Genomic DNA, 27,748 nt, shown 5'->3' with positions numbered 1-27,748 from the left:
TTCAAGGAAATATACATATAGACATAGCTAGAAATATATATATAAATATAAATGTATATATGTATATATATACTCCGAGCGATATCACGAGTGACGAGCCATCCACGCGTGTGCGCTACACGATCGTGACGCATCGGGACGTACTCGTGTACGTAAATGGCTCAGAGGAAGCATCCCAAGTGACTTGCGCGTACGCAGCGACTGTCCAAGTGCCATGCGACAAGAAACAAAGGGTTGGTGTCCAAGTGAACGTGCCTCCTGTTCGCTGTACATCATAGGCCGAATAGGTGATATCCCAAGAGCCGTCAGCTACAAGCACGTGTGTACTGGCTTTTTCTTTGGCCAAACACGAATCCAAGAACACGCGTACACGGTGTGCCGAGCGTGCTCCGCGAACGTGCACGCACACTTGTAGAGTCGAATCGGCAGGAGCACACTCTTCGACCGTCACGTCAACATTGACGCTAGGCTCGACAAGAAGGGGCACATGTACCGGCATCGGCCACAGAGCACGAAGTGAAGTGACTTGACCTTGCACTCCTGTCTCCATGTTTGTCCATGTGGCATCCAGAGAACGGAGCAGTGCTTCACGGACCCAGAACTGCGCCTTGTTCTGTACCACTTGGGTTTCTGAATGGGGCGTTTGGGACACCACGAACTGGCGCGGCGACAGCTGAGGAATCGGCGCAGAAAGCGCCTCCTGAGTCAAGTGGCGCTGTGAGAATGGGAAGGTAATACGGCTGGTTGTGCCGGGCGTGAGTGTGTGATGAGTTCGTAATGAGACATGTTCGGCCGCTTGCACGTCCAAGCAGACGCTCAGAGGCCATGCTGAGTGATTGTACAAGTCCATGGCGACCAACGCGCACGAGGATGTCATGCCATATGCCTCGGGGGCTGAAGAAGGCTGTCGTTCGTTGCTGTCGCTGCGTCGCAACATCAGAGCTGCAAGACGTTCAGCCACATCGCGCTCAATAGGCTGGACATCCAAAGAACTTAGATCGATACTAGGCTCGACAGAGAGTGGGAGCGTCAGTGTGACGGAGCGCAGGCGTAATGTTGCTTTTGAAGGCATATTGCCATCTGTGTTGCCGTACCATACACGGATACGAGCCCATTGGCAGTCGCAGCGTGCGCGAATTAGGAAGCGAGCGTCCTTGGAGGCGTGCGGAGGAATGGCCAAGGAAGATTCTGGGTGTTCTGGGTCGTTGTCGATTGAAATGACAGGCGCATGCAAAAGCTGCCATTCAAGCTCATGCACGTCAGCAGGCAAGAGACCACGTTGCAGAATAGCATCACGAGCAGAAGGTTGCCAACTGTCTTCGAACTCGAAGCGCACAAAATTCACAGGCACCGCACTTGTGTTGCACAAGCGGACGCGCACACGTGTTTCCTGGCCATGTTGGAGCACAAGTGCCGACGGCCCAAGCTCTGGAAACGACGCACGAATGCGCGGCAGTTGTGGCAGGATTCGGCACGTCAGTGGCTCGGCACGATGTGGTTCAAGTGTCTTGACAAGTTCCGCCTCGTTTGCGGGACGTGTATGGACAACGTGCTGGACGAGTACGGCGGCGGGGCGGGCTGCCAGACCCACTTGGCGGGGAAGGTTGTCTTTTATGGCAGCGATGCTTGGCGGCACGAACAAGTCGCACGGCTCAGCACCCCATAGACGTACATGCAGGCCGAGAATCTGCAGTGTACCAGTGTCGAGCGGGACCAGCGGAAGACGAAGCGTGTGGACGGCGCGTGGTGGCACCAGCACATGGATCGATGCTGGGGGACGTGAAGAAGGGCTGTTGGCGGCGGCTGCACGCGTCGCGTCGGATCGCGCACGCAAACCGTCCGAGATTGAATCGCCGTTCGCTGCCTTTACAGGGACACCCTCTGTGCGCACGTACACATCGTACAGCGGTAGTGGAATGGCCCATGGGTTTACCAGTGTCACGTGAACCGTCAGGACCTCGTTCATCACAAACTGCGACTCTTTCGATGCGCTGGCAGCCTGACGAAAGGACGTGCGCATGATAAAAGGGTTGTTGAGGCCGGGTGGCCCATCGTCTGAAGCATCTGTCTGTGGCCGTGGCTCAAAGTCGCGCCGCGCGCGCGTGACCGGCATGAGACTCGCGGGCATGGGCTCGAGCTGTATAGCACGCAAGAGGGATCTGGGTCCCCAGTATCGGAGTGTCAAGCCCGGAGCGCCATGCCACTGAGCACGCGGCAATGCATGTTTGAGCCCTTCGCCCCCCCCAACTTGGTCAGCTTCGTCCAGCTCAAAGTCGCGGAGAAGGAGCGCAGCGAAAAATACCTGGCTGAGGTGGTCGTCCAGCGCTTCGCACTGCACAATGAGATCCTTGAGTAGCTGAACCTGCAAAGCATGCCAGCCGAAGCAGGTGCGTGAGCGCCAAGCGGTTGCAGCACACGCACTCAGAGTTGGCAGCCAAGCTTTCGCCTCCTTCTCCCCCAGTGCGGACGCGAGTATGTCCATGTAAGCGTGAGAGCAGACACGACGACGCGCCTGCTCAAGGATGTGCGTCGTAGGAACGTGAAGAAGCGGCGATGTCAGTAGATCGATGCCGTATGCGTCACATGCGACAAGGCCCAGAACGAGAGCTGGATTTGCACACGCAAACACACCGCTGTCGATTCGTTCCGCGATAGGAATGGGTCCTGGAGGCGTGTGCCAGCGAAGAGCATCGCCCAAGCTGTCCCACGACAATTCGATGACCGACGACGAGCTCGACGACGAGCTCGATGACGTGCCTTGGCTCGCACGCACGCGCATGGTCCGCACAAGCATACTGCACACGACCGTGCCGAGTGTGCGCGACACGTGAGCAACTTGGCGTGTGTAGCCCAGCAGGCTGAGGATGCGGTGCAATGAGCTCAGCACACGCAGCTGATCGGAGGGGAGAAGCAGCGGCAGAGACGGCGTCAAGGCTGCATTGGCAGCTGCAGCCACTTCGTGCCGGTAGATGCCAGAGACAGCAGCGAGATGCGCCTGCTCAGCGAATGTGAGTGGGACACCCGTATCGAGGGTCGGTGGCACACCGCCATACACGAGCTGGTCAAATGCCTCGCTGTTCCAGCCGCCCGATGCAAAGAGCGCGAGCAGGAAGCGCGCATAGTTTAGGCATGCGCACGCATACACATACGGCGGCGTATAGTCACGCGACGTCTCGTTCGTCATCGAACGCAACGCCTCGAGCTGGACCTGCGGTGGCGCAAGGCATTTGCTATAGATGGCCATCGCCAGCGAGTACGCTTCAGCGATGTCGCGCCATGCAAGTGCGGGCGGCGTCGGCTCGTGTACTTCTTTGTCCTTTCCAGGCGTCAGGGGATACAACAGGCATGGCGCAAGCTCGGCGGCATCGGCACCCAAGCGCGCAACCAGTAAACGCGTGACGGCCCAGCCTTCCAACGCACCAGCAAACCACACCGCATCATGTCCGCCGGCGAGTGCGCGCTCTTTTCCTGGCAGCGTCAAGATGCTGTCGTACAGCTCGAGCGCATCCCATAGGTACCCATTGAGCATAGCGACATCGGCTTTGACTTTGACCAGTCGAAGCGACGCAGGGGGCGGCTGCGCTGGTGATTTGCTCCGTTTCAGTCCGAACATTTTGGATGCAGCACTCGCTGCCGACATGCGGCGCTCGAGTGGCGGAGCTAAGCGGCGCTCTGTTACCAGTTTGAACATGGGCGCGCCCGTGAGTGTTTCTCGTGGTGTCTCAAGTGAGCTTTCATCCAGCTGCGCCACTAGTGTATCGAGGTGATCGAGCAGTGTGCCGACGAATTCAGCGATGTATGTGCGAACATAAAACCGCACATCTTTGGCATCACGCCGCACGGCTGGGAACACAACAAGCCCGCTCTCTCGTTGCCCACGGGACCCTGCTGTTGGTACAAACTCTGCCTCGCCTGCCGCAGTCGCAGCAGCACCGACGCCAGCGCCAGAATCGGCCCCGGCGCCCATGTCACCCACGTCATCATCCTCCGTCTCTGCCTCACTGTGCCCGCTACGTGCCGCCGATACGTCCGCCATATCTCCATCGCGCTCGGGCTTGGATGTCTGGCCTCGCGCATGCACATCAAAAGCCAACACGCGGTGAAGGAGTGCATGTGGGTATTGCGAGCGCAGCAGTCCAGGCACTCGCTCCAAGTCACTCGCCGACTTCGCTGGATACGTTGTAAGTCCTAGCACTCCTTGTACATTGTGATGCAGCTGAAATGGTGCCAAGTAGACATGTGCTGGATCATTGGACGTCACAAACGACAAGTGTACCTCACCCTGTTCATACAATGGCTTGCTCGGCACTGGACGCGACGTGCGTGGCACATCTGTCAACTTCACATGCTCCCAGACACGCACATAGCTACTCCAACGCTCAAATTCAGCCTGCTCAAGTGGCGCTGCTGGTACCAGCAGGATTTTCAGCTTCGCTGGCGCACAGAACGATGGTGTTCCTGCCGCTGAGAACGTCGGCGCGGACGTCGCCATAGCTCAGGCGATCTCTCGAAGCCGCACAATATGTGTGTGGCAAAGAAGAGTTCACAGGGCTGGTCTAAGTTGGAAGAAGAAAAACAACGGCTAAAGTTCCACGCGCAGTTATCACCAGCTAAGCTTTGCACGCCCTTTCTACCAACGTCAGTGAGTGTCGTGATGTGAAAGCACTTCCAGCACTCCACTCCACTCCACTTCACCACACCCACACCTCACCCCACTAGCATAAGCAAGACCACAACTGTGGTGCTAACAACGCAGCCTCCACGCCCGCCTATGGTATGGAGGTGTGCATGCCCGCGCTCTCTCCCTCAACAACGGCCACCCCCACTCTCATCTATCTTCGATTTCAGTTAGATCAATTTGTGCTATGATGAATATATGTAAAAAAAAAAATACGCCCGGGAAGTATACGCACAGGCGCTTCGTAGAATTCGTCTTTGTGTTCGTCGCAGCCGTCGCCGGTCGCCAACGTCCTTGATGTTACATCTCCCTTCACTGCAGCACTCCACACACACTCACGTCTGCTTCAGTATCGGCACTCCAGCATACCCTTCCGCCGGATGCTTTGCTGGTGGCGTACCTAGCAGCTGTGCCAGCAGCAGGCCAGTCGCCATGTTCGGCTGCGGCGCTGCAGACGGACGCAGGCCTGGCGGCGGCGTCACAGCTGGCACGGACTCTGATGGCGGCGTGCCCGATGCATGCTCCGGAGGCACATCCTGGATCCGACGAAGCAGTGCCAGCAGCGATTGTGAGTCGCCATTCTTGGCCTGCGCTTGCTGACGGGCCAGATTCGTTCGCACGTCGCTCATCGAATGCGCTGCAACATTTTCCCCAGCCTCCTGCAACTGCCTTGCACGAGCTGCAAGCATGGCGGCGGCTGCTGAACGCTGCTCCTCCGGCGCGCGAACGCTATCCATCACGGATGGCATGGGCGGCATAGCCACTGCGACCGCTGCACGTTGCATGGCATGCTGTTGGTACGCATGAAGCGACTGGTGCTCCGCCAATGACGACTGCGGTTGCAGCTGCGGCAATGGCGCTTGAGGACGCTGTGTCTGTGACTGTGACTGTGTCTGCGGCTGCGGCTGCGCAAACCATGGAACATCAGCTGCACCATGGTAGGACGTCAAGGGAGTGCGCCGCTGTTCATAAAAGAGGCCTGGTGGCGGCACACCCGATGATGGTGTGGATGTGTCAGCGGTGGGAGGCGCTCGGATAGATGCCCAGCTCACATCCGGACTATGCTCGTCAAATGGATTGAATGTGCCATTGTACGACGTGTACATGCCAGTGTCGTGATCATCGACCGAGTCAGATGCCTGCGCATCCATCGCCGTCGAGGGTGCAAGGAGGTTGCTAGACGTCGTGCTAGCCATCGTAGATGCTGGCGGCAGCGAGGGCAGGTGGAAACTAAAATCACCATCACTCAGACTCGACAGAGTCCAGTCAACTGTCGAGAACAGCGACGGTGGCTCCACAGCATCCAGACTTGGATGATGCCGCTCATGCGTTGCACCTGGAGTGTCGCGCGAGGATGCCTTGAAAGGCTCATCGTCACGCGCATGGAATGATGTCGTTGGTGAGCTCGGCACTGAGTCGGTCGCCAAGCTTTTGTTTGTCTTGCCGGCTGGAGCAGACGAGGCTGCTGCCACCGCAGGTTTGGCCATGGACTTTGGTCGCGCTTTGGGCGACGGCATCGGCTTGGCGACTTCTTTCATCGCTGCGGCCAAGCCAGGGAAAGCATGAGGATCCTGCGTCAATAGTGGCGGCGACTGCGTCGCTGATGCACTAACGGGCTGAGCATGCGTTTGTTCTGGCGTCGAGTACAGTTTGCCAGCTGTTGCCCACGATGCCGTGCGAGGGAGCGCCGAGCCTTCAGCACCTGTGTCAGAATGCGAGGTAGGCGCCGTGGTGGCTGAAGACGACGTCGCAGCCGTGACGTGTGTCGATGCTGGTGACCCCGTCATCGACATGGACGACTCCGTAGCTTTCTTGGTAATGGGCATTAAATGCATAGAGGCGGGCTTGATTTTGTGTTCTGTATCTTTCGCCGCGTGTCGAAGAGTGGCCAGGTCCTCTTTCGTGAACGAGTCAGCTTCCTCGCCAGGCTCGTGCAGATACGTGCAGCCAGGGTTTGCGCATGGCATATTGCGAAGATACGACGTACAGTACTTGGTCGTGCCGTAACTTGCCCGGATCATCCGCCCGCCAGGCTCTTTGCTGCCATCGATCGCAACGATCGCGCGTGCTGCATCTTCTTTGCTTTGATATGTCACATACACGCCTATTGAGGGGTCGTGCGAGCCGTGCCCATACTTGTGTGATGTCATCCGTTTGCTGATGAGGATCTTGGCAACGCGGCCGTATTGGCCGAAGTAGTCTGGTCCTTTGAGCGTGGGAATAAATTCTTCGCGCGCAAATTTGGGGCTCAGACCCACCACATATACGAGGTTCTTTTGCACCACCCGCATGTTGGCCAAGTGCTTGCGGTTCGTGGCCTCCATTTCACGCTTTTCACGTTCCTTGTTCTTTTTCGCGTTGGTAAGACGCATGATTCTGCGACGTTAGCATCGGTTCGAGCAGGAAGATGACTCGGAGCCTGCACGTACTCTTCGGTCGACATGGCCTTGAACTCGATCGCCTGATCCGAGTACTTTCTCCGGCACGCAGGACATCGGCCATTGAGATTCTGCTTAATGTGGTGCCAGCAGAATCGACAGATTTGGTATCCACAGGGGCATGGTTTGAAGTTGGCGTCGGAGATATCAATCTCTTCTAGACAGAGCGGACACTCCATGTCATCCTGCTCGTTAGTATGCATGAACCTGTGGCGCAAGCGTAGCATGGACACATACCGTCTCATCCGACAAGTAGAGATCTTGCGCCGATCCCTTCGTGTTGGATGCTGCCACCCTGTGTCAGCTCCAGGATCTCACACCTTGCGCACACTCCCACCCAACTTACCGCCATGATCTCCACTCAACGAGCTACTCGATGTACTTCCGTACGTAGGCATACCCGCGGATGTGGTACTGGATCGCCTTGCCATCACGCTCACGCACCCGGAAGGTCGAGACCTGCGTGGGCCAACAACGTCGTTACAATGAATCCAGCGTGCGGCATTCTGAAACAGAAAACACATATTCGGCCGAGGGAGCAGTGTGTTCGCGTACGTACGAGTGTGTGCGAGAGGCGACTGAAAGAAAATGTGAAAGGCAGGGTGAGCACGTGGCGAGTGGAGGAGACCCTTTCCCCCAGCGCACCCACGTCTCCCAAAGTGTCGTGGCGCTTTGAGAGTACGCCGCCGCCAAGTGCGAAAGAGAAGGAGCCCAACCATCACGAGTCTCTCTGACTGTCCGTGCACCGCACGCACGACGTGACGAACGACCATGTCGAACGGGATTCACAGTACGTGGCCTTGCGGAGAATAAGTGTGGGCTTACATGTCTGCAAAGCTGTGATTTTCTTGTCTTTTGCACTTGCCCTTGGCTTTCTCCTTGTCATTTTGTCATGCGCTCTATGGTCCAATTGGATGCCTTTCTGGTCAGGTACGTGATCATGAATCGATTGGAAAAAAAAAAGAGAGAGAGAGAAAGAGAGTACATCACAGGCTCCGTGTACCTTGGCACGTCGATTTATTCGCCGTGGCCGCCACGCACGTCTTGTCTCTCGTCGGATTCACGCATATGTCGTTGCTGACACGCATCTGCCAGCCCTGTCATTTGCTCTCGCACCGACTCCCAATGCCTTCTTTGGTGGTCTTGCCGGCGCTGATAGCTTTTCTGACTATCACAAGTACGTGAACCTGTTGCTCAGGCTGCTGACCCTTCACGTAGTGCATACCTGGACTTTGGCTACTTCCTTACGGGTATTTTGCTGATGACGGGCATTGCTCTTCCCATGGTTCTTGCACACACCGGCATCGTCACGGGCGCCGCTGCTATCATGTCGCTGCTCGGCGGCGCCCTTGTGTATGGCACCAGTATGTGTGCGCGTTTCTTTGACTGACCCTATCAGTGATAACGTACGCAGCTTTCTTTCATACCCCGGACGACTTGTAGAACACGATCATGAGTTCATTCCATCGTACTTGTTCTCAACAAAGTGCTCGTGCACGGCTGGCACAGTCACGCTCGCTGCCACTGCCTGCTGCTTTACCTTCTCGCTTTTCCCTTCACCCACCCTTGCAGCCCGTGAACTGTTACGATGTCATTTCGTGCACATGCCGCGCGAATTCCATGAATGCTTCGTATGTCCATATTCGAAGCCAGCCGTCGGCAGACGCTTGCTCTGCCGACACACAGCAATTCCATGCAGCGTCTTGCTCTGTGCAAGCACGTGGCCCCACCGCTATGGCTACTTGTGAGCCCCTTCCACCGACTGCATCTCTGTTCTTGCATGTCGTCGTAAAAGTCTGTCTAGCGCCATTTGGAGGCAGGTTGGTGGCAGGCGACGCGTCTTGATAGCATATGCCGGATGGTAAGCGTACCTCAAGAAAGCGGTACTGGGACTCTTCGTGGTCATCCATGCGTAACGAAGGCATCTCTTTGCTATGCCAAAATTCCACTTGGATTCGCGCAAAGTCAAAGCCCAAGCCCAAGCCCATGTTCTTCGTCAAAGCTTCCTTGTATGTCCACACATCGTAGAGGCGAGATAGAACTTCTGCATCTGATGCTCCCTGCCTTACCCAAGCATATTCATCCGCTGTCATGGCCTGCTTCATCGTGTCACAGAACGACGTGCTACTCTCCTCAAAGTGCGGGAGCGTTGTCTCCATCACATCGACACCCACCTTGTCGCAAGTAGAGAATGCCATGACGACCCAGTCGCCATCGTGGGAGATATTAAAGTCCACATGAGCACCAGACGAATTCCTTTCCACATACGGCCGCCCACCACGCGCCGTGCGAATGCACACATCATTCCAGGATCGCACCATGCCAGTATCAACAAGCATAACGCGCGGCAACAGGCATCCCACGAGTGATCTTACGCGGTCAATAGCCCGCATGTATCGCTGCACTTTGAGTGCCAAGCTCGCATCGTACGCCTCGATCATCGTACATGTGTCGCGATCAAACTGTGGCACGCTGGGACGCGGCGCGGTCTTTGCATCTACACGCGTGTATGGTTCACGATTCCATGCTGATACGTCCACTGCCCACACGTATACCCTGCTTTCCATTTCCAGGTCTCAAGCCCATGCAGGCACCGTGCTTGCCGTTTGTTCGCCCAACAGATGGATGGCTACGTAAGCTGGACACCCAGTGGATTTGGCCCAGAAAAGCCTGCCACGCCAAGGAAACGAGACACATGGCTAAATGAACGCATTCCTGCTCCACACGTGACGGCGTGTGCCTGGGGAGCGGCCCTGACGTGCCGCGGAGTTGAACGATCGGTCCGTTTTGGTGGGGACTCGGGGCACGTTGGGCTTCACATATAGAACCACTCGTCATTCATCGCAACTGTCGTCGTCACTGTCTTCACTACCAGCCATGCGAGATAGAAGCTCTTCTTCCATCATTTGACTACGCTTCGAACGTGAACTAGTCTCGGCGATCGCCGTGTCGTCTTTGTTGTCATGGGCGTCTTCAGGCGCCTTGCGTTTGCGCACATAATTCAGGCCACGTTTCAGCAAGTCTCGCCGATCAACAATCTGCTGATCGTCATTGAGCTCTACATGCAAGCCTTGAGCTTGAGCTTGCTCAGCTCGAGCCCTGTCTGAGACAGACGGCTCAGACGTCGTAGTATTCGAGCATTGAGACGTGGTGTCTAGCTTACGATGCGTGAGTGCTTCCACAGTAGCTTGGCGATGCCGGCATTCTTCATCAAGGATCTTTTGATGAAATGCCGCGACGCCCCGTGACCGACTCCGCTCGCGAGCCTCTCGGACCCGCTCCTCCTCCTCGGCACGTCTCCACTCTTCTTGCTGCTCCTTGTACGCCGAGGTGACAAATGCCTCTTTATCACCAAAAGCATCCCCTTCAGCAGCACGCTCGCGCTGAATCATCTTGGATTCAGCCCGCATTCGGTCGCGTTCACGAAGCTCAGCCGCCTTGAAGAACTGGTTCATGTACTTTGGCTTGCGTGTCGAGTCCTGCTCCTTTTTCGCTTGCCGTAAATCGCGCTCCACCTGCTTCATTTGATCGTAGACGCCATCGTAGTCAAATGCACTTTCATCCAGCTGCTGCGCCTCTTCCTGTTGTTGTCGTACTTGTTTCGATACGGGTGCTGGTGCCTTGCCAGCTCGTGTAGGGATGAGTGGGTTCTGTGGCTCATTGGCCTCTGAGAATGCTCGCTGCACTTGCGTTGGGATACCAGCTTGGCCAGAGGCACTGCTCGTGGATGCACCCGGTGCGTTGTTAGCTGTCGCACCCTTCTTGAGGGAGAAACTTAGCCTGGGCTTCGACATGGAGAGAACGGTTTCGGCTTCAACGCCAACGCCCACCAACAGCTTTGGCATTACTAAGCACATCAGCGTTCACCACGTCCCAGGACATGCAGCCTACTGACCGACTGAGTGACCGACCGACCAAGACGTGCTCGCAGAGAAACAGCCAGAAAGACCAAAAGAAAAAAAAAATTACGAGCTATGATGCTGTTGCGGATGACCAGAGCCACTGCCAGAATGTCTGCGGCGTCGGGACGTACTCATGGCTCACAAGGGCCATGCCCACCTCAAACGCAATCAAATAGATAATAATCAGCTCCATATGGTGGCTTGACTGCTCTGTCAAGAGGGCACGCAGAACCTCCAGCAAGTTTTCGCAGTGGTTGAGTTTCGCATTGAGTGCCTCGAAGCGCGGCTTCATATCGAGGGCCGAGCATATGCTGCGATACAGGGCTTCCATGTGGCTGTTTTCCCAATATAGTTCCGGATCATCAATGAAATTATCTCGGTCAAGATTTAAGCGCTGCCGGATCCGTAGGAGGGTGCCAAGCTTTCGAATCACTTCCTTCCGCGGTAATGGCACCTTGCCACTCGATTCAAGACGGGATGGAATCGGCGCGACGCTCTCTAGATAGTCAAGAAGCACAGACTCCTGCACCGACAACCGTGCTGAAGCGGCAAGTCCTTGCGAAAAGGCAAGGCGCGCTTGCAACGTCAGCGAGGGTGTAGATGGTGCTCGTGACGAGCGTGCATGGCGTTCCTTCTCATCGCGCTGGTGCCCAATGACGATCAAGTCGCCCACGACGCGCGTCACTTCGTTAGGAATGTGCACATACTCCATAGCTTCGTCACCAGCCACATCGTAGCGTGATTCTTCGACAGGTGGCACACTGCCATCCCGGATCACATCGCGGTAGAAAGCTGAGTTCTGCTCTGTGCTCATACCCCATGTCACATAGCAACCGGAGCGAAAGATAAAAACGCTTCCTCGCTGTGTGGTGGAAGCTTTGGCCGGCGTTGGTGGCCAGGATGGAATGTAGATGACCTCCCGGTCTTCAAGCCAAATCCAATTCGCCGGTAGACGGCCACTGCTCAAGAGAACATCAAAATTGTATGACTTTGCCGTAGCAAACGCCGCAACTTCAGGCAGTTCACTCGACGTGATATGCGTAGATGTAAGTGGCAATGTTGGCCGTGGCTCTGCTTCCGTCCACGGCGCGCTGGTTTGCGTTTTCGACAGTCCGTCGCTAGCCGATGGTGACGCATCCGCCAGCATAGCAGCTGATGACGCCAGGGAAACATTGCCCTGCGTAGCTGATGCCGACGATGCTACCTGTTCACGCAGAGCACGACTTTCCTGCGCCAGTGCCTTTGCTTTCGACATGGGCAGACGCGTGCGCCGGAACGTGTGCGAGGATGGCATGCTGGACTTGAGTGACACAAAGTCGAATTTCGGTGCATCGTTCTGGTGCAAGATACCGCCACTTTCAAGAAAGTGGCGCAGAACAGACTTGCGTGGCTTGTCGCCTCTCGCAGGGGAGGACGAGGATGGTTTTCGCGACGATGACGGCATGGCTGAGGATGGCCCGCGTGCGTGTCGTACGGCCGAGGCCGCGACAAACGTCCGCACTGCATGCTTGGTCGTAATGCCACGGTGTCCGTGACGCGCGAGCATGAGCCTTGCCTTCCTGCGTAAGAAGGATCGGACGGTCGAGCTGGAGTGCCAAGATAGGTGCAGGAACAGCTTCGTGATAATGAGCCGCACGGTTGTCGCAGAGTATGTGTGGGACCTGCGCACGCTTTGTCAGCTTTCGAATGCGTTGATGTCGTGCCAGGCCACCCACGCGTGTCAGGAAAAATGGATGTGGAGAATTCGGCCGTAGCGGCAGCAAGAGCAGCAGAAGTGGCGGCGGACAGCCTTGAAGCTAAATGGAGGGCGTCCATGCGCTTTGTGCCGCGGCGCTCGTTGGCTCGAGCGCGTGAAAGATCTATGTGTCTGTCGAGACAGGCGGCGGGCGGGCGTATTTTCCTGCGCGATAGAAAGTGAGTGGTGTGCGTGCGTGTGGGTGTCTCGATCTCGTCGGACGTGATCTCCACACCATCCCCATCTTTCCTTCCCCAGCATTTTTTGCCTGACACTGTCGCTGGAGCGCGTATGGCCGAGCGGAACGACCAGGCCTCGGCAAATGAGACAGACTGCCTCATGGAAAGTCATGAGAGGGTCAGGCGACATGTGCGGTCACATGTGCGCTTTGTGGATGAGGAAGAGCAGGAGGTGCCTGATCAGCGTTCCACCATTGAGCCTTCGCGACTCGCACGAGTCTGGGACCGAGTTTGTTCGTATCATATAACCAAAGCTGTGATGATCCTCGGATTCCTGGTCTGTCTTTCGATTGGCTTGTTGCATTCCGTCAGACACGATAATGAGCGGCTCATGCATCGTGTGTGTACCTCGCGAACATGCCTTCTTGCATCATACGAACTAATGAGTTTCCTGAATGAGTCAGTAGACCCGTGCGACGACTTTTATGACTTTGCCACGGGCGGATGGTCTGCTGCACATTTTCCGCGTGATGTGAATGTGTCTGTGTACGGCATCCAGCAGTATATGCAAGAAAAGAATGAACATGTGCTTCTCAGCATCCTTCATTCGCATGAGATAGACTCGAGCACGTCTCGAGCAGACCAAGAGAACTTACGAAAGTTGAGGACCTATTTTGACGCATGCATAGATACAAGCGCACAGGATCAACAGGGTGCTGAGCCGCTCATGAGCCTGATGGGTGAACTTGCTCAGATTCTACGCATGGACCACGGAAACAACACGTCGGCGGCCCTCGCTTGGCTACATGCACATGGCATCGACGCACTTTTTTCAACCACAATCGAAGAAGATGCTGGCCTGTCGCCTCATTTTGCCACACCGCATGTGGCGCCAGGTGGGCTTGGTTTGTCGTCGCCACATATGTACAAAGACAACGATGCCATGGCGTTTTACCGCCGCATTTTGTCTGATGCGCTACAGGCGCTGCCTCCATTGCACAGGTGGCATATGCCCACAATTGCGCCAGTCTCTTCAGGCGACAGAGAGCGGCTGGTTGAGCAAGTCCTGGATTTCGAGACAAGGCTTGCTCACATCCACCCAGCGATACCTGCGTCGTTGGCCGATCCACTGTCGACGTACCATGCTATGACAACGCGAGAGCTCGAGTTTATGGCACCAGGCATTCGTTGGCAAACATACATGCACGAATTGAGTCCCAGCATGCTTCCCCACAAAGTCATCGTTGCGAATACGAGGTACATGGTGCAGCTCAGTGAGCTAGTGCAGTCGACGCCTACTTTGACACTTCACACCTACATGTACTGGAGCGTCATCCGCGATGCTGGGAGGTATCTGGGTCCGCACGTGCCACTTGGGTCTCCTGCACGTCAATTGCACAACTTCAATGCAGGACTCGCTTACGACGCGACGCACCCGCAGGTATCGACCTGTGTTGCGTCCGTGACGGCGGCACTCGGCTACATGGCTGGGCGCTTCTTCGTCGAACAGGCTTGGGACGCGCAGAGTCAAAATGCAGCGATGGAGCTGGTGACGTCGATCCGTTCTGCTTGGCATCATAGCCTGTCTCGCATCAGCTGGCTCGATGCAAAGACACGCGAACGTGCGCAAGCGAAAGTGCAGAACTTGGCATTGAACATTGGGTATCCGAAGAGGCAGCCGGACTCAAACGATGCTGAAGCTGTCAAGAAATGGTATGAGGACTTGCCTGTGGCTTCGTCCTACTTCCTGAATGAGATGGCATCCCGCATGTATCGCACGCGCCTTGCATGGATGCGCTTGGGTGGTCAAGTGAACTCTGGTGGCTTCGGCAGTCTGGTAACGACGGATGCCGAGGCCGAGTACCACCCTATAAGGCACGAGGCTGTGTTTCCCGCTGGCTTGTTACAGCCGCCGTACTTTGACCGTGAGTGGCCCATGTACCTGCAGTATGGAGCAGCTGGCACCAAAGTAAGTCATACACTTTCGCATGCCTTCGGTCCACCTGGCCGCTTTTATGATCGCAATGGCATCTTGTTTGACTGGTGGACGCCTCAAACAGCTCATGCATATGAAGAATACGTGCGCTGCGTCGAGACCCAAGCAAAGCAGGATCGGAAAGAGCAGAAACGACTCCGGAAGGAGCGCAAGCGCCAGCAGAAGCAGCAGAGACATCAGGAGAGGAACGAGGAGAAGCGAAAGATTCGCGATGATGTGCACCGTCAATCAATCTCTCTGCAGCAGCCGTATGTCGTCCATGCCTCACCTTCCACTCTTCGTTCCACCAGCGTGCCACGCATGCTGCGAAACGCATCGGCTGCCGAGACTGTGGCTGATGTACATAGCCTTGCACGAAGCTACGAGGCATGGCTTGATCAGCTTCAAAAAGGCGATCTCGCCGTGTATTATCGCAACTTGCGACTCCCTGGCCTGCAAGACTACACGCACAAGCAGCTCTTTTTCATCGCCTTTGGTTCTACGTGGGCACGCAGTGTGCTGTCAGGTCGAGCATCGGCACAGCCAGGATACCGGCATCAGACAGATGCACACGCACCTGCTGCTGTTAAGGCGCGTGTGAATGCTGCGCTGGTGAATTTTGCTCCATTTGCAGATGCCTTCCACTGCAGCCCTGATAAGCACGCGATGGCACGTCGAACAGAAGAACGCTGCGATGTTGGGTAGTTCTGCCTGCCATGACATGACATCGAATCGAATCGAGTGTATCGTGTAGCGTACATGGAACGGAATGCGAGCATAGGCACATCGGCCCAAAGGGGGAGCGGGGTCAAGCAGATGCAGCCAACATGGATCTACGCTGCCTCCTTTAGCAAGAATGAATCGGCGCAGAGAGACAGTGTATGTTGTTTTATTTGCACATCAAATGGCGTTTGAGGATCCTGCAGTAAAGGCAAGCATGCTTCCTTCCCACATAGGTGTCAATGGCATACAGACAGTAAGAATTTACGTGCATACTCAGTGTTGTATTTATGAATCCAGTGTGGAAGAAATGGACCCTATTGTGGAGTGCTTGGCGCACTTGTCTCTCCACAAGTTTGTCTACTTAGACTACCTCCCGCCACCGTTGCTGCCGAACTGCTCTTCCCCTCACCCCGCGCCTAATTTGATTCTCGTTCCTCTCCCTCTCCCACTTGAGCCTGGGTCATGCCGCCGAACTCGTCGGATCGGACCCCCTTGCTGGGCGAAGTAGATGAATCACACACACAAAGAGGTACACTATCGCGGGCGCGTGCAAGACTCTCGCAAATTGAGCATGCATCGTCGTTGTCGATCCGTGACATTGTCCTCATGCTTGCTTGCTTGGCCCTGGTGATTTTGGGACTGTGCATACTGATCAAGTATGATGATCGTCGGATCCTGCAAGAAATATGTATTACTCGCGACTGCGTCAAGACGGCCTCGCGCCTGTTGAGTGCACTCGACGAGTCTGTGGACCCATGTGATGACTTTTATGCGTTTGCCACAGGCGGCTGGCAAAAGTCCCACACGATCCCGACGAACAAGAGCGAAGTAAGCGTATTTGACGATGTGTCGCTGGAAGTCGAGAGGGTCGTGCATGACCTTGCCACGCGTCCCATCGACCCGAAGCTGCCAAGCGGTGACCAGGACAATCTCGCGAAGCTTCACACATGGTACACGGCATGCTTGGATGTTGATGCACAGAACACACAAGGGGAGCAACCACTTGTGGCAGTGGTGCATGAACTGATGCGCCTTCCAACCCATACATCACAACTTGCTTGGATGCACGCACATGCGCTTGACACCTGGTTCCAGGTCTCGATCAGTGGCGATCCTGGCTCGGCTCCACGCTCAGCCACACCGTTCTTCGCATCTGCTTCACTTGGTTTACCTGACAAGTCGTACTATGCGAACAACAAGACAGCGAAGAAATATACAGAGCTTGTCGATGCAGGTCTACAGCGCCTTGTTGATGCGGGTATTTCGTCGTTGCGTGGCGTGCAAGCATCGCACGTCGTCGAGCTCGAGACAGCGCTCGCGAACGCTGCACCATCGGCTGCCGAGAGCAATGATCCCATTGCGACGTACCATCCCATGGCGCCTGAAGAGCTTGCGCTGCAAGTGCCTTCGATCGACTGGCCTACATACTGGGCAACCCTCAGTCCCGTGCACCCAAGCCGAGTCATCCTCGCGAGTCCCTCGTACATGCGCGCTGTTGATGCGCTCCTGTCTTCGACGTCGGAGCATGTGCGGCTCGCATATGCAGCTTGGACACTCGTGCGCACGATGGGCCTGTCCCTTGGTCCGCACGTCCCGCTCCGTCAGCCAGCCGAGCGGCTGTATCACATGGTGCATGGCGTTGCATCGAAGGTGCGTGAAAAGCGCGAACCTCTGTGTGCAGCCAGTGCGAGTGCATCGCTTGGCCATCTTGTGGGTCGCTACTATGTCCAAGAGGCGCTCCCGACGCCGAGTGTGCCTCAGGTGGCGCGCATTGCTGAAGCTATTCGGTCTGCGTTTCTTCGACGGCTCTTTGATCTGCCATGGCTCGATGCCAAAACAAAACGAGCGGCCGTCGCCAAAGCGTCTGCGATTTCCTTCCGGATCGCGCAGCCCCAGACGCCAGACCTCTTGCAGGCTTCAGACATTGCTGCATGGTATTCAGATCTCAACGTGACACACTCCCTCTTTGACAATGAATGGCGTGCACAAGCTTGGCGGGTCCACAAAGCCTATTCGTATGTTGGTGGCGAGCTGAATCGCGGCGCATTGGGCAACTTGGTGCCGACAGACGTCAAGGCCGAGTATGTGCCTGCGTTTAACGAAATGGACTTGGCTGCAGGCATCTTGCAGCCGCCATTCTTCGACGCAAACTGGCCAATGTACCTCAAGTTCGGCGCGATTGGCTCGATTGCTGGTCATGAGCTATCGCATGCGTTTGACCCACATGGCCGCTTGTACAATAGCCAAGGCCTACTGAGCGATTGGTGGACCAATGCCACTGCACATGCTTTCGTCGAACAGCAAAAGTGCATCGAGCGGCAGTATGCCGAGTACTGGGTGGACGATGGCCATGGTCACCGTGAGTACGTCGACAGCCGGTTCACGGTCGGCGAGGACGTAGCCGACGCTGCTGGCATCGCTCAGAGTTTCCGCGCATGGAAGCATATCCTCGATAACGGCGGCATTCGGATCTTTGAGCAGAACCAGCTTCTGCCTGGTCTAGCCCACTACACGCAAGAGCAATTGTTTTTCGTGGCGTTTGCACACCTTTGGGCGAGTCTTGTGCGTCCAGCAGAGCAAGTGCGTCGAATCCGCACTGATCCACACTCGCCTGCCCGTTTCCGTGTGAATGGTGCATTGAGCAACATGCCCTCTTTTGCCGAGGCTTTTGGGTGCAAGCCGCGGCATCATCCTATGGTACGATCTGGGCGCAATCGCTGTGACATTTGGTAGTTGCAAGCTAACGTCCTTTCCCTATCCCATCCTTTTCTTACACGCACACACACACACACACTACACATGCTCGATGCCAATAGCTTGGCCCTGATATAGACAGACGCGACAATCTTCACCCCCTGATACAAGTGCGTTGCCATCTGGAGTCCAATCGAGGCCTAGCACCTTTGTGCGTGGTTGCTTGGACGAAGCCATGTGCGACGACTTCGACGAAGTACTCACGGGCTCCGAGAGAGCAAAAAGTGCTTGCTTTGGCGAGCGCACATCCCACACTTTGATCCGGCCGTCGTACGCACCCGAGGCAAACAGATGTGCCGATACTGGGTGAACTTTCACAGCACTTACTGGTGCCGCATGGGCGCCTGACATAGCTAGCGCCGCATTGGACACAGCATCGCGGAAGTCGTACAGAGCCAGTGAATGATCCATGTGACCGCAAACAAGCTGTGGCGTCGTGAACGACGATAAAGACAAAGACTGCAACGGGTCCAAACAAAGAGGCACTTTGTCGGTCTGCTTTCGCCCCGCAAGTCCGCCACCGGCAACCACATCCCAGTATTTGACGGTGCCATCCCAAGCGGCACTCCATATTCGCTGATCACCATCACCTAACGCAGCAATGGTTCGTGCATTGGGCCCTGGCGTGGGCGCCGTGTTTAGTGCGCGTGCCGCTGTTGCGCCCAGCGACGGTGTCACGTGGTGCAGCACCATGAGCGGCGGTGGCGTTATGATCGCAGACGATATAGGCCGTGCATCTGACCCATGCTGTTTCCGCCGCTTTTTACCTGGTGCTCCACCTGTCTCTTCCTGTGTTTCGAAGCGAGCGTCGGCCGGCACATCCCACAAAGCAATGGACCCATCCCATCCAGCACTCACGATTGTCGCTCGCTCAGCAGATGCATTTGTGGCGGCCACAGCCACGTCGATAGACGATACTGGCGACGTGTGATGCTCGAGCTCAGCTGCTTGAAGCACTGGCACACTCTTCGTCTCTGTGCCAGGCACACGCCACACAGCTACCGTGCCAGACATGCTGCCAGTGACAATGGCATCAGCTGTATTCCGAAGCCACTTTGCACTCGTAAGCGAGACATTTGAGGCATATGCAGGCGTGTACGACTGGGGTGGCGAAGTCGCAAGCGACTCGCTGTCAAAGATGCGCACAATGCCATCATATGACGCCGTTAGTATACGGTGCGCATGTCTCGCGTCCACTGACGAGACCCAATCATCTTGGCGCGCAGCATCCTTGAATGCAGGGGGCAGTGTACTTCGAATATACTCAAGCTCCAGCGTCGTCTCAGCACTCTGGCCGCGCTGTTCGAGGTACTCATCCAGAGAGCAACGAAGCAAGCTGCCATCGACAATAAAGTCAAAGGGTACAGCCTTGTATGATGCTTCTTCATGTCCCGCTCCTTGCGCGGTAGCAAGCACCTTGTTCACGAGGGTCGACAGCTGACTGCGACGCCATGTCACAGGCACCATGTACGGCACATAAGGAATGGAACAGCCAGGCAGAGAGGTTCGCAAACGAATGGGTACGGTAGCAGGTGCATTTGAAGATGATATCGATGGGGTAGATGTCATGCTGTCTCGGCTACTGCTGGCAGCCTGATCGTGCACCCTGTCTGGCCTGTCAGACATGGAGTCAATAAACGTGTGTGCTTAAGGAAATTGGTGATATATGGCAGGCGCGCTCGATTGAGAAAAAAAAAATTGGATGTGTGGACATTCTTGTCGAAAATGCCACGTGCTGAGATCGGCAAGGTAGCGTGCGAGTATGATCGATAACGAAAACGCACTTGCACGAAATTGTCCTTTCTCAGCCAAGATTCGAAACCCGCGCAGAGGCTTGCAATCGAGGAAGCGCAATTGCACGTATGAGTTGACGCCCCTTGGGCCCATGCGCTCGTTTGGCACTCGGCCGCGGTGTGCTGTTGTGTCGCTCGTTACCCCGCTCAAGGGCTCCCCAATTCGTCGGCCTGTGCATGCGCACGTGAGTGCTCATTACGACAAGGGCTTACGTCACGCACGCGGTTCAATCCGTGATCATTGCCTGGATTCGTTCGTAACGCAGGACGACATGTCTGCCCCACTAGTGCGCTTGGTCGCAGCGCGCGCTGAGCGCCAGAGTGCGCTGACACTGCGCATAGGTGGGATGTGGACCATTTACGCACAACAGCGCATGACTTCTGCAGCTCATCGCATCCCGCGCGGAGGAGGTATGCCGGCGACGCCAGCGTCTCGCGGTGTATCGACGTCTGCCGTGCGCCACTCCTCGTCTAAGGACAAGGATGTTACCGCAACAACGTCATCCTCATCAGACAATCCGAAGCAGTCGATGCCTGTGCGTGCATGGAACAAGGTGAAGGAAGAAGTGCTGCACTATTGGCACGGAACGAAGCTGCTTGGCAAGGAGATTTCCATTTCAACACGCCTTTTGCGGCGCATGATCATGGGATACACACTGACGCGCCGTGAACACCGTCAGCTGCGACGGACCATGGGAGATTTGCTTCGTCTTATCCCATTTATTCCGTTTATTCTCATTCCTGCAGCCGAGCTGCTGCTTCCTGTGGCGCTGCGGATCTTTCCGAATATGCTGCCTAGCACTTTCGAGAGCAAGTTTGCTATGGAGGAAAAACGCCGGCGTCTTCTGAAACTGCGTATTGAAATGGCCAAGTTTCTGCAAGAGTCAATCAAGGCAGGTGGTCTACAAGTGAGCGACTCGGTCATGGATTCGGACGTGTTCAAGGAGTTCTACCACAAAGTGCGCATCGGCATGCATCCGACGCCCGAAGATGTCATCAAGGTTGCGAAGCTTTTTGACGACGATCTCACGCTCGACAACCTGTCGCGTCCGCAGCTCGTCTCGATTTGCCGCTACATGCAAATGACCGCTTTTGGCACCGACAACTACCTTCGTTTTCAGGTGCGCCATGCGCTCACACGCATCAGGCAAGATGACGTCGTCATCAGCGACGAGGGCACGGACTCCATGTCGTACCAGGAGCTGCTCTCTGCATGCCAGAGCCGTGGCGTATGGACGCACAACCGCACGCGTGAGCAGCTGAAGGAAGGCCTGGACGTGTGGATCAATTTGCACATCCGCGAAAAAATCAGTGGCACGCTCCTGATCCTGAGCCGTGCTTTCTACTTCGTTGGCGAGCCTGAGGATGCAAGCACGACGTACAAGGATATGCAGATCAAGGGCCTGGAACTGACGATGAGCTCACTGCCCGACAAACTGCTCAATGAGGCCGAACTCCACTTCAGCAAAGAGGCAGCGACAAACAAGCAGCGTCTGGATGTGCTGCAGGAACAGGAAGAGTTGATTGAAGACGAGGCTGAACAGGAGGAGGAAGTGCAAGCCGCGCGCAACGCAGAGAAGTCACGCAAGGATGCAGAGACGGTCGAGGCTTCGAAAATCATCCCGAATGCATCTTCAAAGCAGAACATCGACGATGCACGCATGACGGAGGAACAACTGTGCGAGCTGGGAGAAGCCCTTTCAATCCTCAGTGCCAAGTCGTCTGTTCTGCGGGAGCGCCGCGAACTGTCCGAGCTGATGAAGGATCTACCGCCTGACGAGACAGTCGAGGTGTCGGAACCGGACGGCACGTCGTCTTCGCCAAAAGCCAAGAGCCTGTACCGCCGCATCCGCTCGATGCTCAAGCGCATCGACCAGCAATTGGAGGAGTTTGACAAAGATGTCGGCGGACGTATGCATCTGATCGAAGCGAGTTCAACTGGCAAGATCAGTGTAGATGATCTCGAGCAAGCACTGCGCCTGATCAAGCACCGTCCTGACGAGGAGGTCATGCACAAGCTTGTCGACAAGCTCGATGTAGATCATGATGGCCTTGTGCCGCTGAATGATGTACTCGAGCTCGCTGGGAAAGACAGTGCGTTGGCAAACGATGGCCAGGTGGGTGACATCAAGAAGGAAAGCCAGAAGCTGCGCTCGAAGAACCACAAAAAAGAGACATTGTAGACGAGAACAAGTAGATAACATAACGACCACGATAGATTATGGGTCCCATGGTGAAATGAATTATGCAACAGGAGCTGGCATCCTGTGATACCTAGATCGCCCATGACAAGCCGTGTGTGTCGATGCAGCGAGTCTTTCAGAATGGATTTGGGTACATGTATACACGTGTGTGTGATCGTACATGGCAACTAACAATCTACTCACATATGTGCATGTGTCCAGATACTGACTGTTCTCCATGACACTTACATCTTGCGTCGCTTGCCCGTGATAGCGAGCTTCGATGCATCTTTCGCTTTCTTGCCGGACACAGAAGACAGTGGCACATATGCGTACGGACTCATGCCGCCTTTCTGCACGTCGCCTTGTGCCCGCTTCGCCCTAAATTCGGAGCCGATTGCCTCCTTGCCGCGCTTCTTGCCTCGACGTGCAGGAGGCACAGATGCTCGTCCATGGTTTGCCTCGTTGTTCGCATCGACATCGTCCAACTCGTCGTCCATACGTTCGTTTGCACGGGTCCGCTTGTTGTTCTTGTTGAACTTGACAGCGCCACCGCGCCCGCGATGTGTAAAGCCATCTACCCCCATACTCTTTTCCATAAAGGCAGTGCCTTCGTACCTACGCGCGGCTTCATCCTCTGCAGAAGCAGCGGCAGCGGCAGCGGTGGCGTCGTCGTCCATCCTTGCGTCGTCCTCATCAGTAATGCGCAGACGCCCAGCGTCATCCGTCTCGAAAGTGCGGGCCTCTTGGCCTGGCTGCCGGCGAGTCTTTTGTCGCACGTTCGTGCGAATGGCACCAACCGCGGCCTCATCGAGAAGATCCATCGGTGCATCGTCATCCTCCAAGAGGAATGCATCATCTTCCCGGTGCCGCGTGCGTCGTGATGCGGTCTCGGCCGTGGGCTGCTTCTTCTTATTATTGCCACGTCCTTGCGCTTGGGGCTGGCGACGTCGATCTTTCTCGTCGTAGTCTGAGTCGTCATCGCCCGAGTCATCGTCGTCGTCAGAATCACTGCCATACAGCGCGTCTTCAAACGCATCCATGCCGTCTGTGCCGCGTCCACGCGCAGGGCGTCCGTGTACACCGAGACTGCCAAAAGAAGCCATCGCGACATTTCCATCCAGTTCTTCATCCTCTGGATTGGATGACGACGTTTGCGAGCGCCGGCGCTTCGCACGTTCCTTGCGCTTACGGATGTTGGATATGAGACGCTGATTCTCGATGTCAACGTGTGCTTGAATGGCATCAAAGCCGAAGCGGCGAAGCAAGCGCTCAATCAGGTGTCGCACTTGTGTTTTAAAGTGGTTCTTGTGCACAGTACGCATATGCAGCAACGCAGGCACAAGCTCTGGCAAGCTCGGCTCCAAGTGCTGTGCGGGGAGAACGACGGCTGCAACCTTGCAGAACCCAAGTGCGCCTTTGGCGATCTCGCGGTTCGTGCTCTCCAAGTACACAAGCATGGTGGCCAGGAGCTCCGACAGCATCTCGGTGGGCAACGAAGTGTGGAACTCGTACAGTAGGCGCGCCAGAGCCGTGATCGACGCACCCATCATTCGCGGACTCGCACCAGCCAAGCCAGCAGCCACCATCATCACATACTCCGGCACACTTGCAGCGACGGTATCTTGCATGTCTGTACCTGCCTGGGAGCGGTCAATGCGGCCGCCACGCGCCATGCGGTGGCCGATCTCGACGAGCAGGCAGTAAGCTTCTTCTCCGTGCGCCTTGGTTCGCCTCCTTCGTTCCCAGCACGGCCTCAGGCACAAGGGCCGCCAAGGAGCCCAAGTCTGCGTCGGGCATGTATGGCACAAGCGCACGAAAGAGCGCAAGTCGATCCCGCACCGCACCCAACGGCACGTCCTGCTCGAGAAGTTGCGTCACAAGAGCCGCTGGTGATCCCTTGCGAGCACGCAAAGCCGGCGCCTCGGACGTGCTCAGTAAGCGCGACAGCGCACGGTACGCCTTCTTCTGCAAGCCGCTGTCATCCACTGTGAGCACCTGCATGCATGCATCAAAGAGCGCCGCTGCATTCTCGCGCTTGACATACGGCACAAGCGCGATGAACAGGTCGAGCATTGTATGAGGAACAGGCGGCACGTACCGCGGACTGTTCGCCTCTGGCATGCCTGGCGCAGGCGCACTCGGCACATACGTCGCAAGTGACTGCTTCAGCATCGCAGCGACCTTTTCGAACGTAGCTGCGACGCTGCGGGAGTCGAGGATCGCCAGGTACGTCGCGATGCAGTCCATCACGAAGCCACGCGACTGTGATGGCAGCTCCGTTAGCAATTGGAAGAGCGCCGCAAGGAGTACACCAGACATCGCACGCAGGTGCTCGAGGAACCGCCGGCCAGCTGCCTGGTCGACGCCGAACTGGCGCTGCAGCTGAGCAGCATCAACTTGCGACGAAATAAGGGACTCATTCCGCTGGACAAGCAGTTCGAGTCCTTTCAGCACAGCAGGACGCAAATTTGTCTGCGTTCGAAGCACGTTGATCAGCAGTTCCAGAACGTGCGGTGTAAGACTTGTATCGACATCGCGACAAAGGTCGCAGTAGCCTGGGAAGCACACCCAAATCTGCTCAATAAGCGCCTCCATGACCTTGGCTTCTACAGGCCGCGGTGCACTCCCATCGGATGGCTGCTCAGCCTGTACGCGGACTTCGAAGAGCGCTTCACTTAGTGGTACGAGCTCCTCGACAAAGTGAGCAAGTTCTGTATTCGAAATATGCTCACGCAATAGGGGCAACAGCCATGCACGTCCACGGACGCCACCCTGTGTATTGGGTCGCCCCGTCTTGGCATCCAACAAATCCAGCGGCAGGTACGACAAAAAGACACGTGGACCACACGCCGAAATCGCCGAGCCCAGCACAGCATCCGCATCTGGCCGTGCATCAAAGTGCCGATGCGCACGCAGAGCCGCCACATCCACGACCGCTTGCATGAGCAACGGTTCGGCTGGTGGAGGTCCACCCACTTCGAGTGGATACCGTAAGCGACTCAGCATACTCGCAAGGATGTGCAGAATATCACTGCGTGTGTGTGTGTACCGAAGAGCATGCTTACCGAGCGCCTCACGCAAGGAAGAAATCATTCGTGAAAGTGGCACTTCGTCAGCGTTATGTGCTTTTAGTGCATCCGCAACTGCATGGTCCGGCACACAATAGTGCGCGAGAGCCTGAAGGAACCTTCGGCCCGCGCTGCGAACATCGGAAGACGCGCGAGATGCATCCGACTGAGCCGATAAAGCCAGGGTCATCGAGCTATGCCACAGCGTAGGGACCAATGACCAGGCCGAGTCGAGATCCGCGGCGGAGTATGCGACCATACAAGCTTCTAGCACTCCTAGGTACGCGGGAAGGGTCTGGACATCGGTATGCGCAGGCACATTCGTCGTCTTGCACAGTTCATCGAGCGTGTGACGAAGTAGAGACACATCGCGCGTGTGTCGCTCCACTGGCGCAACGGCCATATCCAAACTCCGCTCCACACGCGGCGTCCGGAACAGAGCGGAAAATACGTCATACACTGCCACGGTTAAAAATGGATTTTGCAGGGCAGGCAATGCCAAGAGCTCATGCACAAGTGGCATCGTACTCGCAACAGGAACAGCAGGCACAATCGTCTGCAATAGCGCACATATCCAGATACCAGTGCTCGCAGCACCGTCTACCGCCTGTTTTTGCCGCTCCGCTGCGGCACTCATAGCATGCTTCGCCTTGCCACGGTGCTTATCGTACTCGACCGTAGGCGCTCGCAAATGCGGATGACCCCCTTTTGAATGAGAAACGCCGCGTGCAGCTGCAACACCATGCAGGAGACGAGCAGCCCACATCATTGTGCGGTCTGCATAAGGGTGTGCGTGTTCCCACGCAGGTTCACTAAGGATGTGTGTGACAAGTTCGTGCGCACGTCGCCGCACTTTGGGCCGCGCATCAATACATAGGCCTAGCACTAGATCCCATACAGCAAGCCAAGTTCGCTCGCGCTCCAGTATGTTGCGCTCGCGCACAGGAACAATATGAAGGAGTGATTCCACGACACCTAAAGAAGCACGTAGGCGTGCATTCATGTTTTCGGCCGCACCACCGTGTGGATCAGCGAGTGGCGCTGCTACAGCACCTAGTAATGCATGGCTTTTCGCCCGTACAACACCGGGAGCGACATGGGGAAGCACAATTGAGAGCAAGTAGACGGATGAGGCATGGACATCCGCACTCGTATTTTCAGCACTCAACAAGCTCTCAAGCGCCAGAAGGTATTGTGTCGGCCCTGCAGGCTCTGTTTGACGCTCTTGCTGTGGTTCCTGTGGCTGTGTATTGGCTCTTTCGGCAAGAGTGGCTTCAATGGCGACAAGAAGTTGTGCAGGTGCTCGTTGGTTCTCAAGTTTAGAATCTTTTAAATGACGAATCCGTTCAAGTGCATTCATAAGTGCTTCTCTTTGCTCCTGTGCATTTGACACGGACACGACGTCCGCTGTGTTCATGACGTCGATGGCGTCTCAGCGGTCGCAACCTGCAGTGCCGATTAACAGTAGAAAAAAAAACGTCCCCAGCAATGTTCTCTTAAAAAAAAAATTGCATACACTCTCCACACAGGTATTGGTCGGGGCTATTTTTCGAATAGTCGGTGGGGTCGAAAGAGTGGAGGTGGAGGGTAAATGCACGCTCATTACAAAGCGAAGAAAGCAAGGGGAAAATAAGGCACGAGCCTGTGAGAGTAAACCATTCTGCGGATCGGTGGTTCTCCACTTCACAGCCAGCCCATGGCCGCCCGATTTTGCACCCCAAATGGCCTGATAGAGGTCGAGGCACATTCCAGTACGTTGTTTGTAGATGCGTCGCAGACGCGCGTAATTTTCAAGCATTCGAGGCTTGGCGAGCGTTTTGTTTTGGTTGATCAGGTTCTCATCACCGAACACCTTCCCCCCTTCCCCACACACACTCTCAGTTTTGGACAAGGTGTAGCATTCCTGTGAACCTCCGAGTTCATTGTACTTAAATGAACTATGCGCACATATGAGACTGCTGCTGCCGTTCCTGGCATTGAGCATGTCCATCAATATGACAAGCGATCGAGTGAGCAGCTCAAGCTAGCCATGTCGTACCTGGATGCACATGAACTCCCACCATCGTCTGAACGCTATGTTTACATACTATGGATTCTCATCGCTGGGATCGTGGTGATGTTAGGCTTCGAGTATATGTTGAGTCTTACGCAACGAACGTTCCTTGGTGCTGTGTGGTCGAAATGGGCGACGATGCAGTACATCCCGCGTCCAGTCCATCGTGTGGCTTTTTTCGCGCTGCAGATTAGACATGTGCTTTTTGCCATACTTCTTTTTCTGCCGGTTCTGCTCCTGACATTCGTTGGTCCTGATTACATT

At 55.8% G+C, this 27,748-nt stretch overlaps 12 protein-coding genes across 12 annotated transcripts; 4 read left to right on the top strand and 8 right to left on the bottom strand.

Moving 5' to 3' along the window:
- Window positions 1–115: 115 nt before the first annotated feature.
- On the bottom strand, window positions 116–4,492 carry MGL_0373 (uncharacterized protein; the record flags this gene model as incomplete). The annotated part of the gene is made up of 1 exon (XM_001732546.1): window positions 116–4,492. The coding sequence occupies one exon, from the start codon at window positions 4,490–4,492 to the stop codon at window positions 116–118; it is 4,377 nt and encodes a 1,458-aa protein (XP_001732598.1).
- A 521-nt stretch (window positions 4,493–5,013) lies between these two features.
- On the bottom strand, window positions 5,014–7,050 carry MGL_0372 (uncharacterized protein; the record flags this gene model as incomplete). Its single annotated transcript, XM_001732545.1, has 1 exon — window positions 5,014–7,050. The coding sequence occupies one exon, from the start codon at window positions 7,048–7,050 to the stop codon at window positions 5,014–5,016; it is 2,037 nt and encodes a 678-aa protein (XP_001732597.1).
- A 958-nt stretch (window positions 7,051–8,008) lies between these two features.
- MGL_0371 (uncharacterized protein) lies at window positions 8,009–8,559 on the top strand (the record flags this gene model as incomplete). Its single annotated transcript, XM_001732544.1, has 3 exons — window positions 8,009–8,046; window positions 8,335–8,480; window positions 8,516–8,559. The coding sequence occupies 3 exons, from the start codon at window positions 8,009–8,011 to the stop codon at window positions 8,557–8,559; spliced, it is 228 nt and encodes a 75-aa protein (XP_001732596.1).
- A 140-nt stretch (window positions 8,560–8,699) lies between these two features.
- MGL_0370 (uncharacterized protein) lies at window positions 8,700–9,557 on the bottom strand (the record flags this gene model as incomplete). The annotated part of the gene is made up of 1 exon (XM_001732543.1): window positions 8,700–9,557. One exon carries the CDS (start codon window positions 9,555–9,557, stop codon window positions 8,700–8,702), a length of 858 nt encoding a protein of 285 aa, XP_001732595.1.
- A 393-nt stretch (window positions 9,558–9,950) lies between these two features.
- Window positions 9,951–10,910, bottom strand: MGL_0369 (uncharacterized protein; the record flags this gene model as incomplete). The annotated part of the gene is made up of 1 exon (XM_001732542.1): window positions 9,951–10,910. The coding sequence occupies one exon, from the start codon at window positions 10,908–10,910 to the stop codon at window positions 9,951–9,953; it is 960 nt and encodes a 319-aa protein (XP_001732594.1).
- Window positions 10,911–11,088: 178 nt separating this feature from the next.
- MGL_0368 (uncharacterized protein) lies at window positions 11,089–12,564 on the bottom strand (the record flags this gene model as incomplete). Its single annotated transcript, XM_001732541.1, has 1 exon — window positions 11,089–12,564. One exon carries the CDS (start codon window positions 12,562–12,564, stop codon window positions 11,089–11,091), a length of 1,476 nt encoding a protein of 491 aa, XP_001732593.1.
- Window positions 12,565–13,659: 1,095 nt separating this feature from the next.
- On the top strand, window positions 13,660–15,612 carry MGL_0367 (uncharacterized protein; the record flags this gene model as incomplete). Its single annotated transcript, XM_001732540.1, has 1 exon — window positions 13,660–15,612. One exon carries the CDS (start codon window positions 13,660–13,662, stop codon window positions 15,610–15,612), a length of 1,953 nt encoding a protein of 650 aa, XP_001732592.1.
- Window positions 15,613–16,092: 480 nt separating this feature from the next.
- MGL_0366 (uncharacterized protein) lies at window positions 16,093–18,363 on the top strand (the record flags this gene model as incomplete). The annotated part of the gene is made up of 1 exon (XM_001732539.1): window positions 16,093–18,363. One exon carries the CDS (start codon window positions 16,093–16,095, stop codon window positions 18,361–18,363), a length of 2,271 nt encoding a protein of 756 aa, XP_001732591.1.
- Window positions 18,364–18,423: 60 nt separating this feature from the next.
- On the bottom strand, window positions 18,424–20,010 carry MGL_0365 (uncharacterized protein; the record flags this gene model as incomplete). The annotated part of the gene is made up of 1 exon (XM_001732538.1): window positions 18,424–20,010. The coding sequence occupies one exon, from the start codon at window positions 20,008–20,010 to the stop codon at window positions 18,424–18,426; it is 1,587 nt and encodes a 528-aa protein (XP_001732590.1).
- A 259-nt stretch (window positions 20,011–20,269) lies between these two features.
- On the top strand, window positions 20,270–22,360 carry MGL_0364 (uncharacterized protein; the record flags this gene model as incomplete). The annotated part of the gene is made up of 1 exon (XM_001732537.1): window positions 20,270–22,360. One exon carries the CDS (start codon window positions 20,270–20,272, stop codon window positions 22,358–22,360), a length of 2,091 nt encoding a protein of 696 aa, XP_001732589.1.
- Window positions 22,361–22,605: 245 nt separating this feature from the next.
- MGL_0363 (uncharacterized protein) lies at window positions 22,606–23,913 on the bottom strand (the record flags this gene model as incomplete). The annotated part of the gene is made up of 1 exon (XM_001732536.1): window positions 22,606–23,913. One exon carries the CDS (start codon window positions 23,911–23,913, stop codon window positions 22,606–22,608), a length of 1,308 nt encoding a protein of 435 aa, XP_001732588.1.
- A 100-nt stretch (window positions 23,914–24,013) lies between these two features.
- MGL_0362 (uncharacterized protein) lies at window positions 24,014–26,848 on the bottom strand (the record flags this gene model as incomplete). Its single annotated transcript, XM_001732535.1, has 1 exon — window positions 24,014–26,848. The coding sequence occupies one exon, from the start codon at window positions 26,846–26,848 to the stop codon at window positions 24,014–24,016; it is 2,835 nt and encodes a 944-aa protein (XP_001732587.1).
- Window positions 26,849–27,748: the final 900 nt, after the last annotated feature.

This window comes from Malassezia globosa (genome assembly GCF_000181695.2).
Source record: "Malassezia globosa CBS 7966 chromosome Unknown mgl_sf_1.1, whole genome shotgun sequence".
Classification (NCBI taxonomy): Eukaryota; Fungi; Basidiomycota; class Malasseziomycetes; order Malasseziales; family Malasseziaceae; genus Malassezia; species Malassezia globosa.
The sequence above is the reverse complement of the archived record's forward strand: the minus strand, read 5'-3'. Positions and strand labels throughout refer to the sequence as shown.